Raw genomic sequence first — 16,494 nt, forward strand, 5'->3', positions numbered from 1 at the left:
CAGGGGAGAAGAGGGCCTTGGTGGCCCCCAGGCCAGCAAGACCACTAATAGGGTTCCCATGGACCCACATAGGAGCAAGGAGCTAAAACAACTGAAAAAAAGGAGCCACTCAGAGGCCAATGAGTCACCACAGGGGACCAGCGCATGGTCCATTCCATGGGAAGTGTTTGTAGCATGGGCAGTGGGGGAGATAGGCCCACCAGGAGAACACTGGGACACAGTGAGGACAGTTGCTCTGCCCCCCAATCAGTGCAGGACCACTCGGAGGAGACTGGTCAGGAATATAGAATTGCATGGGGTTCTGTTTGATGGAAAGACTCAGGCACAGACCAGAGTTTCTATACAACCCAGGCGCTCCAGATCTCTCAAGAGCCAGAAGTACCTATACAGTCAACCATTAAAACCTGAGCTGCACAAAAAGCCTTCCCTAGGGAATCAGAGCTCAAGTACTGGTCCCCACAGGAAGTTCTGCCATTTTAAAAGTAAGCAAAGGACAACAAATTAGTTCCAGCACAGAGTTTAAATGGTGGGAACAGAAAATAATCCAACACAGAACTGAAAGAAAAAACAAAGTACCCACAACCAGAGACAAAGTTTCATATTAACTAGTAAAGGTCTCATTTCACCAAAGAACACCTATAACACCTAGAAGGACTGGAAGTCCCCTGGGCTACCAAGCCAGAAAGGAGGGAAGGCCAGGGGCCTCAACCATGGCCCCCAACACCCACAGCCAGCCCAACAGCAACCACCCAGCCACCACAGGAAGAGCCCTGGGCTCTCCTGAGCTTGGGCAAACCACAGCAAGAAGGGCCCTGGTTCCTAAGCTAGGGTGGTGCAGGCCAAGGGCTTTTGCCACACCCCCATGACATCTGCACCCAGCCCAGCAATGACCAAGCCACCGCTGGAATCCCCTTGGTCTCCCCTGTGGGAATGAGGGGGGTGCCACAGGCCTCAGTCCAGCCCCTCCTCCTTCCTCCTTCTTCCATCTCATTTCCTTTCCCTTTACCCCCTCTCCCTTCCTCCCAACTGCTCCACAGCAACATCCTAGAATGTAAAAAATAATATTAATAAAATTACATTAAAAAAATTTTTTTCTATGTAAGAAAAGATACTATAAACAACGTTAAAAGACTGGGACAAAATATTTTCAGTTCAAAAACTGACAAAAGATTAGGGTACAGTATTGTTTTAGTCTGTTTTGTGTTGCTATAACAGAAACACCTGAGACTAGGTAATTAATAAGGAAAAGAGATTTATTTGGCTCACGATTCTGGGACAGCTGCATCTGGCACAGACCTCAGGCTGCTTCTACTCATGGTAGAAAGTGGCAGGGAGCCGGCGGGTACAAGCAGATCACATGGTGAGAGGAAGCAAGAGAGAGAGAGAAGGTGCCAGGGTCTTTTTAAGCAACAAGCTCTCACGGGAACTAATAGAGCGAGAACTCACTCATTAATCCATTCATGAAGGATCCGCCTCCATGACTCAATCAGTTTCCAACACTGTCACATTGGAGATCAAATTTCCACATGGGTTTTGAAGGGGACAACACATCCAAGCTCCATCAAGTATATATATAGGGAGAACTTTAATAAATCAGTAAGAAAAACAAACATGCAATAGAAAAAAATCATCAAAGATTCTGAATAGGCAATTCAGGTAGAACTCAAATTTCCAATAGCATATGAAAAGATCTTAACTTCTCTTTTACAGATGAAAATGCAAAATTAAAATTGGATTGCCTTTTATATATATGGAATGGCAAAATTTAAAAAATTGATAATGCTAAATATTGGCAAGAATATAAAGGAAGAAACTCTCATACTCTGCTGATGGAAAAGTAAATTGGTATAACAACTAAGGAAAGCATTTTGCCAGTATTTTGTAGAGTTGAATATATGTATACCCTACTGTTATGTGCCAAACGTGTCCCACAAAAGTTCATCTGAAACTTGATCCCCACTTAACAGTGTTCAGAAGGTGGGGAATCCGATTATGATGTTTGAAAGGTGGGGCCTTTGAGAAGTGACTGGATCATGAGGACTGTGTCCTTGTGAATGGATTAATCCATTCAAGGAATAATGAGTTATCATGGGTATGAATTGGTGGCTTTTTAAGGAAAGCACATGAAAGAGCTCTTGCCATCCTTGCTATGTGATACCATGTGTCACCATGGGTCCCTCTAGAGAGCTCCCAACCAGAAGAAGATCCTCACCAAATGCACCCTCTGGACTGTGGACTTCCTGGCCTCCAAAATGGTAAGAAATAAATTTAATTTCTTTATAAATTACCCAATTTCAGGTATTCTGTTATAAGCAACAGGGAATGAGCTACAGTACCTACTTCATAGCAATTTAATTACTGAACATAGATCTAGAGAAAAACTTACACATACACACAAGGAGAAGTGACTTAAGGATGGTCACTGCTTTATTGTTTGCAATAGTGAAAAATTGGAAACATCCATCAACAGAGGAGTGTGTAAATTAATGGTGGACTATTTATATGTTACAAAACTCTACAGAGTCAAAATAAATGGACTAGGACCACAAGTATCAACACAGATAAATCTTGAACACATAATATTGAGTCCAAAAGGTAAATTCTAAGAGAGATATATATATATGTAAATTTTATAAAGACAAAAAATTCAATAGAAAAAATGATCATCAAAGGATTTGCATATACACGTGTGTAGGAAAGATTCACACCAACACTAGAATAGTGATGACATCTCGGTGGCTGGGAGAAAAAGGGATTGAATAGAGTGCACAGGGGGCTTCAGCTGTATTTATAATATTTTATCTCTTTTTTAAAGATCTGAAGAAAAAATAGTGACTGGGAGGTAAGCAGGCAGTGAAGACAGTGGGCATAGTCAACTCCTTAAAAAGTTCAGATGGAAAAAGAAGGGAGATTGGATGGTTGCTTCAGGAAAATGCTGAGTTGGAAACTCCTTAGCCCAACACTCTTTAATCATAATTTTGAAACGTACAGAAAAGATAAAAGAATTATACAGTGAACACGCATTTACCCACCACCTAGATTCTACAAGTAGCATTTTGCTTTGTTTGGTTTATCGCATATCTATCTATCCATCAATCTAGCTTATTGTTTGGACACTTTTCAAAGAAAGTTGCAGACATCGGTGTACTTCATCAGAAGCTTTTTGATTAGGTGGGAGAGATGAATACATGAATTGAGGGTGTGGTTGAAAGAAAAATGAGAGAAAATAATTGTTTAAGATGTGAAAAAAGTGGGAGGGTCTGGCTCTTGGAAAAGAGGAGGAACTGTTCATCCTCTGAGCCTGAAGGAGAAAAGGGTGGAAGGGGGGAGATATTAAAAAAATCTTACTCAGTGGCCTCAGTTTTTCTCCTTGAAATAGGAGGCAGAAACATTTGTTGGTCATGAGAGTTGGGAGTTTACTAGGTCTTGAGAAGAGAGACAAAGATTAGTTATATTCATTGGGGAGAATAGGAGAGGGAATTGATCAAAGAAAAGTTAATGGGTTGGTGGAGTCTCTGAGGGTCCAGTTGATCTTGAATCTGTGGCAGCACAAGACTCTGGGTTATGTGATTTTCTCCAACCCTCAGCTGTTTGAGAAGGAGGAGCAGGAAAAACAGGCTGTGAGAATGATCCAGGGTTAATGTAGCAGGACAGGGTGCGAGGGAATGGAAGGGCTTCAGATGCTCAACCTCTAGTCCCAGGCAGGGCGCAGAACTAAGAGAGTCTAGAAAAGGCTGACTGAGCAAAATAAAATGAAGGGATCAACAGATTTGAGTTCTCATGGGAAAAAGAGGGGGAAAAGAGCCCCTTTGCTGAGCCACAAATCTAGAGAGAGCCCTTGTCCCAAGCAGGCTCATTGCCATCACTCCAGACAGAGAGAGGCAGCTTGGATAAGAACAAAGTCCTTATGGCCTTTCCAAAAACCTCACCACATCTCTGTATTTTGAGAGAAATTTTATTCAATTCTGACACCAAAAAAATGTGTGCCATAGTATAATATTCGAAACTCATCTCTTTCTCATCCCTATAATCCCTAGTCACTGATGGAAAGGGAAATGCTTCTGGTCACCTATGCTGTCTATCATCTGCATCCCCTTCATTGGTTCAGTACTTTCTCCATCTGCCTCTCACTATGAAATCCCTCTTTCTCACCGCTTGTACCTATCACTACAAACCCTTTAATCATTCTTCCCACTGAGCCATCTAGAACCATTATTCCATCATAAATAAAATACTCTACATTTTCAGTATTTGCTTTTTGAAGTGTACTCTCCACTTCCTTGCCTTGAATTGAGGGACTCACCTCCAAGGTTAGGATTTGCCTTGTAAACTCCTCTACCTGAGGCTGTTGATTCTCCCATACACTTTGTTCTGCTGTCCTGTAGATGGAGTTGGAGGGGCTGGGGTTGGCATTTGGCTGACTCTCCATTGCTACTTCCAGACCATCACTCTTTAACTCTCACGTAAATGCCCATCCTTCTTTTAAGGTTCCTCTACTCTTTCTTTCTCCCTGCCACTAACCAATCCCCTGGCCGGTTCCCTTCATTCCCCAAAGATCTGGAGACTTAATTTGTAGTTGTTCTCTTTATCTCACCTCCTAAAGTCATCATAGGAGTTGGTGTCAATAACTGATCCAATAACTTAGCTTCCTCATTTTTGTACCTCTTTAACACTTGTGACCTTCTCCTGTAATCAACTTCTACGATCCATTCCCAGGACCACATTTCATACGTCATCATCACTCAGACATTACACCTCAACAATCTTTAATTCCAATATTCCACTTTCTGACTACTTACTTTTAACCTTCTAGCTCCTCCCCAGTTGTCCTGCTAAGGATGTCCTGTTACACATGGATGGAAAAATGACTGAAAAACTTTTCCAGGTTTCTTATTCTCAATTAATAGCAATCAACCCTGATCAATAATGTGGTGACATTTCAGGTTCTGCTATGACCATCTTTATCCATATTTAGATGACAGGTTACAAGAAATATAGTTTGAATTTTTTTTTTTGTCTTTATTCACAAGAGTCTTAAATAAGCTCTAGCTATTATAGTCCATGTGTTGAAACCTTTACTATACAAGAGACAAAATGAAAACAGGTCAGTGTAGCCTCCCCATATTGACCAATTATGATAATACTGCTCTCAGGGTAATATGAGGACAGCGAAATCATTTTTAAAAATCTCTTCTCTAGAATCATTTGGCTCTTTTTTTTATTGCATCTTTTGAGGACTCATTAGAACCGCAAAGCTAAGGAAGTAATCATTTTCTTTGGCTATAGTGAAGTAATGTGGTGTTTCTATAGTTACTAGAAGAACACAGAAATTAATTGATTAAAGATTACCCCCTTCATAGATTGCATAAGATAATAGGTGGTTGGCACCTTGTATTCCAAACAGAGCTGGATTACTCAGCAGATGTGGTGTTTAGGGCACTGGCAAAGTAGGAACACACAAAAAGCACATACAAAACTTTTAAGAGTTTGATATTTGCTATTTTTAAAACAAATTATGTAGTGGTCATCACTGAAAAAAGAAATCAGAACTTTGTTGATCTTCCTAACACTTTGTAACTTTAAAAAAAAAAAGTATATGGAGGAAGGTGGGCACCTCATCATTTTCAATGCTTAGGACCTCTAAAGGTGTTAATTAAGCCTTGAAGTCAAGAGCCATTGTGGTTTCATCTGAATGTTTTTATTCTTTTTGTATTCCTGTAGTTGAATGCTGAGGTGAGGTCATTATTTTGGAGGAGTTTTTTTTTGCCATGAAGTGACTGGTGGAGTTCTGTTTGCCTCTGGCCTGTTCTACTGCTTTCCCAAAGAATATTGTCATTGGTTGGTACAAATAGTCATTTGTAGAGGACACAGGCCAGGTAACAAAAGGGCACTCACAAAACCAAAGAAGATTCTTAAGCCTTTCTTTGATGCTGATGATTGCAGTTTCTAATTTATAATCACTGTCAAATGCTGCTGTGAGGAGAATCAGTGGTCCTTAAATTCTCTACATTTAAACTCAGTTTCCCCATTTAGAATACTTACTCCCTTTCTACCTGACCTGTTTCCAAACTTGACTCATGACACAGCTTTGGTTTTTATCCAACTTCTTTCTTCCCTTAGTGCAGCAGAATGAATGGCAGCTACCCAACCACTTGAGGCTTGCTGTGCTGCATTCTTGAACAAAGAGACTGAGAAAGTAGAAAAATAGTTCCTTTTAAAGGCAGGTCCCTTCTAGGGAGTAGGGAATATATTTTCTTTTGTTGCATTAGATTCTGCTTAAGACTCAGGATGCAGGATAATATCTCAATGAGGGACAGACAAGGTTGAAAAGGGGAACATACTGAGCAATGAGGAACAGCTGAGAGCTACAAAGATAGGGCTGTGCTCATATATAAATAGAAATGTTGCTGCTACCCTGATGAATCAGACCAGATGTTTCTCTGATGTCTCTGTTTGGTCTTTGGCTTAAAAAAAAAAAAGTATAATTTTGCTAAAATTATATGTGGGGCCAGGAACATGGCACAAATGCTTTAAGCTTAAGTAATACGTAAAAGGATAAAATTACTGAGAAACATTTATCAACAAGAAAATTATCTGTTTAGAGAAGGACAGAGAAGGGCAGGAAGGAATCAATCTTTGATGGGGCTGATGAATTGAGATTCAGGAGATCTGAATTCTAACCTTTCTTCTGTCACTAGTTTTGTGACCATGAGCAAGTCATGTCATTTTCCTGGGTCTAGGTGTGTTCATTTTTAAAATGGGGAGGGGCAAGAGAAAATAAGAGTTGTGTAACTGAATTAATTAAACTGATTTTTTAGTGTCTTTTGCAAACCCAAACATCTATGAATAAGACCAGATTTTCTTTTTCCCTTTATTCTGATTTCTTGTTTCCTGGCTTCTGCTTTCATTGAGGGTTGATATGTGAAAGACATTGTGGAGGATAAACATGAATAACACAAGATCTCTGCTTATAACCTAATAGCAGATACTGAGAGTTATACAGAGGACTACACCACCATACATACTGTGATTGGTTACAGAAGACAAACAGGAACAAATGCTATGGGAACTCAGAGGAGGCTGAGATCACTGCCAGCTTGGAGGACAGGGAATGGCTTGAGGTTGGAGAATATTAGCTTTTGAAGGGGGCCCTTGAAGGTTGTTTGGTTTTTGTCAGGCAGTGATGGAGGAAAGGACATTCCAGGTGGAAGAAACAATTAAGCAGAGGCAAGGGGCAAGGAAAATGCTGGATGTGTCTGGGGAACAGTGAGCCCTTTGGGTTGGTTGAGCATAGGCAACAAGTGAGGTAGCAATGTTGGTTTGGGACCACATTTGGGAGGCCCTATTAAGCTTGGTAAAGCATGCCTTTTACTTAGCAGCCAACAGGGAGCTTGTTTTTTGGGGGGGTTTTGGGGGGGGCAGGGGGGTTTGGATGTGACCTGGTCTGAACTGTGCTTTAGGATAATTTACCCATAACAGAGTGTAGGATGAACTGGAGGTAGAAAGACCTCAGGGGAAGGAGGACAGCTAAAAAGCTAATGTGATAATCCTGGTAAAAGCTAGCCATGTTTGAGCTGGGATGCTATCAGGAGGAATGGAAAGCAGCAGTTGGACTTATGCAAACTAGGGTGGAGGAGAGGACTCAAAAGTAACTCCATGTTTAAGCAAGTCTGAGATAGAACCTACTAGTTCCACTAACGTAAAAAGGAAATTCGAGAAGGCAAGGGTGTCTGGGCAAGGGGAAAGGGGAAACAAGAAGATGTCACTTCCCATGCACTCAGTATGAAGTCCAGGAAGCTTATCTTGGTGGAGCTGTTCAACATTTACAAACTTATGAGTGGACCTCTCAGTACTGTAGGTAGGGCTGTAGATGGGTATCTCAAAGTCAACATTATCCAACTGACAGCTAAAATCACAGAAATGGATAGGTTACCAGGGAATTGGAATGTGAGGTGGGAGGAGGGCAGATGACAGAATCTTGGAAAATGTCTACATTCTTTCCTTATGATGAACTGGGCATGGTCAGTGTTATAGAATATAATCAGGAGAGTGCTGCATCACTGTGTCCAAGGACAGAGGGAATCTTGAAAGGGAGAGGCTAACTGTCCTTCCCTCTTTCTCTTGCCTTTGTATGCCTGTGATGCCCAAGAATGGAGCAGCCAGTTTATAACCATGAGGACAAAAGTCTCACAGTCAGGCAAAACCCAGCAAACAGAAGGAGCTGGGTCCCAGTTGTACTCTGAACTTGTTGCAGCATCTTGGGAAAAATAAACCCCTTTTTGATGAAAGAAAGAAAGGAAAGAAGGAAGGAAGAAAGGGGCTAGTGAACCACAGTTTAAAGGTTGCATTACCATTTTTGGGATTAGCTGCTTAGAGGTGGTGCCTACATAGCCTAGAAAGGACTGGCTATAAGAAAACAGTTAACAGCATTTATGCAGAGGGAATCTCTTGTGTGTGTGTGCAGCTTTTCTGACAAGTGAGTGGAGGAGAAAATTGGACATGTACCTAGCCCTCAGGTTGTGACAGCCAAGATTCAAACCCTCATCTCTCCCTAATATTGGCAACATGTACGGGAACTGAAGTCCTCTTTCTTTTGGAAATCTCAGACTCCTGCCAGCCTTTGTTATTCAGACCATTACCTAGAGAAGTTATTTTTTTCCTCCATAGTTCCCCAGTTTTTTAGTTTCTACTTGTCCTGGATCTTGGAGTAATGAATTCCAAAGACAATAAATAATGTAGATCACCTCTGGGAGCTTAGTATCCAAAGCTCTAGAGCAAGGTGGAAGGAGGAGGAGAGAGGGCACATAGGGAAATGAGACTTTTGCTCTATTGCTGTTCACACATAAAGGACTATTTGCAAACTACAGTATAAACTAAGACTTTATCAGCCAAGGATCTATCTTCACATTAAAATCTGGGATTACATCAGGGATATACCACTGGTATAAATCCAAGTAGGATGAACTGCCTCCCAGCAATGAGAACTGGTTTATAACATTTTTTGTCTTATTTTGTTTTTCTTCAATATTTTTTAAATGATAGTAATTTGAAAAAACACCACGAAATGTGTACTTTTGGTTCCACAAATGTCAGAACGACTCCACCTGCCAAAAAAAAAAAAAAAATTAGGAGACTAGGATTTTAATCTCAGTCTACTAAGAAGCTGCTTTTAGACAGGTTTTTTAGTATAACTCTATGCTTCAATTTTTTTCATTGGCTCAATGGTGATTTAAAAAATACTGGTTCTGCTTATCTCACAGAATTATTGTTCCAGTTGTGAAAGTACTTTCTTTTTAAATTATAAACATTAGAAAAGTTCCAGATATACTATTACTTAGGCAATTAGATAAAACCTGCAGCTAGTTTGGGGTCGGGATGAGGGGGTGGGGTGAAGTAGGGACCAGTATTTGGAGGGTCTGGGTGAAGAAAATAGACTTATTAAGTAGGATTACTGGGGGTTGGCAGATACTTTTTCTTCAGCTCGAGAACAGACGAAGCCACTGAGAGAGCAAGTTTGGAAAAAACCTTTGTGAATGTTTCATATACCGCTACTCCTAAAAGTGTTTTTGAGATAATCGCTTGGGTAAATACATTCCTTTTATATTGACTATTAAAGAGATACTCAGATTTGTAATTTGATGCTCATTATTCACTTGTTCTCTGACTTACGTTACCATGACTTAATTTAGTATAATAGCAATTTAGTATAAATAAAACACTCTAGGTTTGCTCCATTTACCCTGTCATCTCTTGGCTTCAGCACCTTCCCTTTTCCACTACAGCACATACGGTACGATGGTTTAGACTTAGAAGACTGACTATGTAGCCAGATAGTAAGAAAACAGGGTTCTAGATATTCGAAATGACAACTCTAATATGTTGCCAAGCCACAGATCAACAAGCTTAATCACAAAAGATTCTTGAGGGAACAAAGTGGAAGTAACTAACATTATAAGACATTGTAGGCCCATCTGCACTGTTGGTTAATTTGCCAGGTAATCTGGCTGTTCCCCACTTTCCTCACCTGTTAAACAAAAGGCAGAAGAGATTATCTCTAAAGTCACTTCTTACTTTGAAATACTATTACTGTAAATAGGAGTTTTGAGAATATTACAAAATGCATCCTCATAACTCTCAATAAACCCAAACAACACACCAAGATACACAACCCCAAACTACAAAACCAGAAAACTAAGATTATCCTTTGTAGACCAGTCTCCTTGGGCAAAGTAGGGAGAAATTGTGGGGAAGGGGTACCAGACAAAGCCCCCCAAAGTGAGTAAAACAAAAAGCAGCATGTAATTATGGAAAATCCTGCTCCTTTTTAAGTAGCCATGCTCAAGAAACACTGTTGTTTACACTACGTGTAAAGCACACTTTACACTATGTGTAAGGCACAGTTTAAGTTGTTAATTGTCCAATTTAAAAATTATTATTATTTTGCTAGTAATCTCTTAAATCTGAACTGGTGAATCTCGCTTCGGGTGGACATAAAAGTAAAGTCAGGGATCAAGGAGAGAGACACTCTACAAACAGACCAAAAATAAAACGCAAGTGACATCATTAGAGGGAAAAAAAAGCCAACATGTTGCACAAAGATCAAAGGCAAAAGAGAGAAACATGTTTGGCTAATGCTGGGTTTCTGAGCATTTCATGTACTTGGGAGGCCCGTCCATCTATCCACACCACGCTTCTTAACCATGCTATTCTAAACCGACCAGTCCAGCTTCAGAGCGGACAGAGCGCAGGGCGCGGATCCTGCTCATATCCCACAATCCCAGACCCGCTGCCAACTCTCTCTCGGAAGGAAGGAGGCGTTTCCCATCGGGTGACTGTAAAATAAAGCAGTCTCTCCAATCTCTTCGTCCAATAAGAGAGAAATGTTGGCCCCAAAATAGATAAATAAATAATAAATAAATAGGAAAGGGGTGAGAAGAAAGGGAAGCTCCTGTCCTTTCTTTTTAAATTTTTGAATTTCCCGCATCCCTTTTCCTCTCCGCCTCCCCAGCCGTGTCTGCTCTGAGCAGCAGCTCGGGAGACCCGGACCCGGCACTGCAGGGCGGTCCCAGGGAAGGTATTTGGGCGGTAGGCGGGGCTGGCCGGATGAATAGTTCGGTGTCCGATTTTTCCTGCCTTTGGTGGCAGTTCCTCCTCCGCTTGGTTACTCGATTGCACACGCGGCCCGGCTCTCGGCCCTCGATTGCTCCAGACTATCACCCTGGGATGCCGCCTGCCGCCGCCACCGCCACGGCTGCCGGGCTTGTGGGATCCGCCGCGGAGCCGGAGCCGTGGCCTGAGAGTTAGGGGGCGGGCCGGCTCATTCTGAGGGGGGGCGTTGAGGACAGGCGGGCGAGAGCCCCGGGCCACCGTCCCCGCCACCCTCCAGGTTGAGGGAGCGGGCACTCGGAGCCCCTGAGGCGGCGGCGGCGGGAGCCGGTCAGAGGGGGCGGCCTCTGGCGGCGACGCCCCCAAGCCCAGCCCTGCCCGCCCCCCTCCATCCCTGGCCCGAGCCTGCTCTGACCGCGAGAGACGCCGGCGGGGGCTGAGGGGGCGGGCGGGCGAGCCTCCCCTCCCGGCTTCTTCCACGTCCTCTCCCGGGAGGAACCCTTACCTGAGCCCGGACCCACCCCCGGTCGGGGCCACGCTGGATCCGCCTCCCGGCCTGGGTCCCGCCCGCCGGCTGCAGGTGGGCTGCAGCGCCCGAGCCTCGGGCAGTGGGCGGCGGGGAAGGAGGTGAGCGGCGTCCACGCCCGCTGCCGCTCGGGTCCTTGTCCCCGCTGCTGCGCTGTCCTCCTCCCCTTCCCGCAGGCAGGGCGCGGAGCCGCGCGCCCTCCCCGCCGCCGCCGCCTCGTCCCTCCGGGGCACCATGGAGCTCTCTCCGTCGTCCGGAGGAGCCGTGGAGGCGCTGTCCTGGCCGGAGATGTTCCCGGGGCTGGAGTCCGACTCGCCGCTGCCCCCGGAGGACCTGGACGTCGTTGTCCCAGTCAGCGGGGCCGTGGCCGGGGGCATGTTGGATCGGATCCTTCTGGAGTCTGTGTGCCAGCAGCAGAGCTGGGTCAGGGTGTACGGTAAGGACCACAGGCCGTCTTAGAGGCTGATGTTTCTTGTCTTTGCTCGGACTGAAATTCATTCCCTAGTCTCAGTCCCATTCCTAGTCTCCATCTATCCTGGGTGTTTCCCACATCCCTTTTTGTTCTGGGGGTGTATTTCTGACAAGTTTCTCCAGACTAGCACTTGGGTAGGGATGTGGCTCAGTATGGTCTTTGGACTTCTTCGGGCACCTGCAGTCAGTTTAAGATGGAGTTGGGCTATTCAGACATCATTCTTAGGTGATTAGTTCAAGGGAACTGTCAACTAGTCTTCAAGAAGATTTGATGGACAGGGTTTCATTTCTTTCTCTTGTTGAGTGAGGCAAGACTGGAAACCAAGATATTATGAAAAAGCTCAGCAGAGGACAAGTTAATAAATGAAATTAAAAGAAAGAAAACCAAACGTATTTATTTGATGGGAACATACTAAACCAATCTGTAACTTCTTCCCGAAGCTCACTCTCTAAAAGCAACCACTTATTCCAGCGGGTATGGATTGTTTCAGATTGCACTATTGTTTCTGGTTCTCATTGTAAAGTGACTGGGTTGCCACTCAGCAGGTTAAAAGTGATGAACACACTAAAACTTTCCCTTTCTGCATTCCTAGTCACCACCTCTTCAATTAAAACTGAATGGTGATATACTATTGGAGTGAGCCTTGTGGAAGCATTAAAACCATGCTGGTTTTGAAAACTCATAGCCCAAGGATTTATAGCCTGGTATTCAGGATCTATGGCTTTCCAAAATATTGAATTGGCAAAATGTTTATCACTTAGCTCACATGACCACAAAAGACATTAGTAATGTGGCTGAGTATAAGATGGCAAATTTGAGGTACCTGGGATCAAACACAATGTTAAAATGTTATTCTGCTGTCATGTGCATTTAAACCTGTAGTGATCGAGTACTATTATTAAGTATTATGTTTTTTCTTTCATCCTTCTGAACAGGGTATATGTTTACTATTCAAGAGTGACCAAGACTTAGAAGTTGTCTTTCTGGATAGCTCAGTTGGTTTTAAACCTTCATGTATATCACTGTCAGAAAGATCACAGAACTAGGAGTCCAGAGATGTGGGTTTCTGACTAAGTTCTGCCACTAAGTGGCTCTGATTCCTCATCTGTAAAATGAATGGATTGGATTAAATGATCTCTAATGGTCCTTTCAGTTGTAAAAATCCAGCAATTCTTCTTATAACCAGTTCTTAAGGATTTATGTATGCACCACTTTGTACTTTGCTTGGTGTTTAAAAGTGTTTCTTGATGTTATTCTATTTAACTAGAAAAATTAAAGCAAAGGAGTGGAAGACAATACAAGGTCACCCAGTTCATTCTCAGCGGATTAGATTTAAAACTTTGGTGCCTGATTTTTTTATCCACCTGCTAATCCCACTTGGCTGATTGCTTGTAACAAAGGTTGATAAGAATCTGAAAATGGGTATAAATTAGGGTATCTTGTGGTTACATTTTCACATCCTGTCTTCTTTCCTATCTCACACATTTCTTTGGCATACTGTTTTTTATATGACGTTAGCAATAGGGCCATGTTACTGTAAGAATATGTATATAAGATGGTTCAATATTTCAGTGTCCAAAACTCTGTCTGGGTTCTCTAGACTTAGTATTAACTATGGTTCTTTGCAGGTAAAGACGGATATGTCTGTAAATATATGTTGTTTTTGTACCCTGTTACTAAGGCTTGATTTGTGAAATGTATATGTTGGGTGTGTGTATATATATCTGTCTATTTATTTATTTATCTCTAAATGTGTTTTAAAGAAATCCAGAAATTGGGAACCTAGATTATACAACTGGGGGTTGAAAACCTGGGCTTATTCTGGCTTTGCCACCAATTTGTTGTCTAAATTTGGGCAAGTAATTTTAACTCCCTGGCTCTAGGTTTCTGCATAAAATGTGGTATCTGGAGTAATTGGGGTGCTAACAAACACACATACATACTGTGCATTTCTGTGCCAAGTTGCAGACTTTCCACTGCATTGTAACTTTTTTTGGTCTTCCTTATCAATTAACCAGAAGTTGCTTTTATTTACTCTTTGATACTGCTACTTTCCTTCCTCTGAGGTGGCTCATCCTAGATACTACTATGTGTCTTTAGTTTGATGTAAATATTTCAAAATTATCTGAATGGCTTCTAGTTATGTCCTTAGCTAATTTTTGAATTGCCTATTGTATAACCCTTTGAAAAACTTTGAAGTACAAATAACAAAATGTAGAAAATCAATTTGGAGAATATTAGTTGTTTTTTTTTTTTTTTTCTTGTTTCTTGTCTGTTTTGTGTGTTCAAAACCCTGATTGTCTTGCATTATGTAAGTTCTACACAATTTGAAGAGACTTTGAGTGTTGTCTAATGTGTTTTAAAGAAATGCAGAAATTGGGAACCTAGTTTAGAGTATACAACTAGGGATTGAGAACCTGGGCTTTCATTCTGGCTTTGGCACAAATTGGTTGTCTAAGTTTGGGCAGGTGGTTTTAACTCCCTGGCTCTAGGTTTCTGCATAAAATGTGGAATCTGGAGTAATTGGTATCTTACTTAAGTGGTCCCTTTTAGGTTTAAAGTTGTCAGATTCTATGGCTCACCCCATTATTTTACCTACAATTTGGCTTACAAATTCCATCCTGACTTTTTGGGGCCAGGCATCAAACAAGACTTTAATTTGATGTATTTGAATTATGATCATCAGGGGATTCTGGGGAGCACTTTTATCAAAAGGTCAGTGAATTGAGTTTTGAAAGAAGAAATGCCCAGGGCAGATGTATATGTGTTTGGAATATTTTCTCAAGATTGGAAGGTGGGAAAGGGGATGGTGCTCAGGTTTTAACTCGTTCAGTTTTGATACCTAACCTAAAATAGCAGTGTGGGTTTTAAAGATAAGGTATAATAAGGAGCTGTATTTAGTGCTGCTGGCTGCTAACTACAGTTTACATCCTCTTCAAAATAGTACTGTTTGAAATCATAATGCAAGCAAGCAAACAACAATAATAACCATATCCTCCTCCCCCGTGTCCTGGCCCCCCAAGAATATCTTAACAGAAACTTTTAGAAATGATATTCAGTTAGTTTGCCTCACAAAATTTGAAGACAGGGCACTGTTTTGAGTTTGCTGTTGACAGGCTTGGCTCTTTGGTTGATAATATGTATTTTGTACATATTAGGATGCTTCAAAAGTTCACGGAAAGATTCATATTATCTTTTAATTCTATTTTCCACAAACGTTTTGAAATACCGTTGTATATATACATACATGTATTTGGTTGATAATACATAGATTCAGAGTTTTGTGTATTGCCACGATTTGGAAAACTTTTTTGGAATATGTTCAGGGCTTTATTATGATCTGTGGATCTGTATTTAGAACAGAAACAAATGCACGTCTTTGAGACACTGCTAAGAGAAAATATTTATGCCGTCCTATCCTTCATTTTCTTTTGGTTGTAAAATGTTCCATTTGTTTTATTCCAATACTATAAGTTGTGCCCCTTCCCTGTCAAGACTATAAAATTTTTGACATCAGAGAATCTGTCTTGTTTATGTTTGATTCTTACCTTGCCACCCTCTTCATTGTCACCTTGTCTAGCAGGTTGGTACCTTGCTCTTAGTAAGTCAGTAACTGTTGAATGTTGATCCATCCTGTGTTTTGACCATCTAGACTTCAACCTCGCTGATCGTATGGGTGGTAGATTGGCTTAAACAAAGGCATGCCACAAACAGCTAAATATGGATGCAGAATCCAAGAGCATCAAATGCAGAACATTTTTCAGATATTTATAGCCTCAAAGCAAAGTCAATTGGCTGAAAAAGCTCAGCAGCATAGCGAAAGGAAATGGGAACAGCAAAGCCAGCCTCACTGTTTGTGCTTTCTGGTAAACAATGAGAACATTAAAATTAACTACTTTACCGTGAATGGATGACGAGTGTAAGACATTCTTTGGGAGAAATTTAAGATACCAATCTCTAGGACCGTCTGCAGTGGAGCTCTGCACCCAACAGAATAATAGGTCTGCAAGTGTGTGCACAGATATGCTCATGCTCTTAGAGAGTTCGAGGGGAAATATAATTAGCATAGTAAAAATGTCAAAAATAAATCTTGTACTTTTTCATTTTAATAGTATTAGCAGGACTTATCTAAAATATTCAGTTAATAAAATGAATGACATCAACATTATTACTATTAAGCTAGTACACATTGTTTATTGATTACAGAGACCCTCTAGAAAATTTGTAAAGGCTGCTAGTATTTCAGCAAACAGAAGAAAAAGAGAATTAATTATACTGCAGCAAGTACCATATGATTCCAGAAATGTGACAATGGAAATTTGGTAAGAATTTCTCATGAACTGAATATTAGCTGATGGGGTAAAAGTCTTATCTGGCTGTAGTATGTAAT

At 41.6% G+C, this 16,494-nt stretch overlaps 1 protein-coding gene across 3 annotated transcripts in view; it reads left to right on the top strand.

The window, feature by feature from the left end:
* The first annotated feature begins 11,399 nt into the window (after positions 1-11,399).
* The window catches only part of RASAL2 (RAS protein activator like 2), a 347,490-nt gene continuing 342,395 nt past the window's right edge, over positions 11,400-16,494 (top strand). For all 3 annotated transcript variants that reach the window (XM_063104403.1, XM_063104406.1, XM_063104404.1), the window contains exon 1: positions 11,400-12,068. In XM_063104403.1, the coding sequence (XP_062960473.1) occupies positions 11,867-12,068 (202 nt within the window). In that variant the 5' untranslated portion in view covers positions 11,400-11,866. The remainder of the gene's footprint in view (positions 12,069-16,494) is intronic.

This window comes from Cynocephalus volans, chromosome 8 (assembly GCF_027409185.1).
Source record: "Cynocephalus volans isolate mCynVol1 chromosome 8, mCynVol1.pri, whole genome shotgun sequence".
Lineage (NCBI taxonomy): Eukaryota > Metazoa > Chordata > Mammalia > Dermoptera > Cynocephalidae > Cynocephalus > Cynocephalus volans.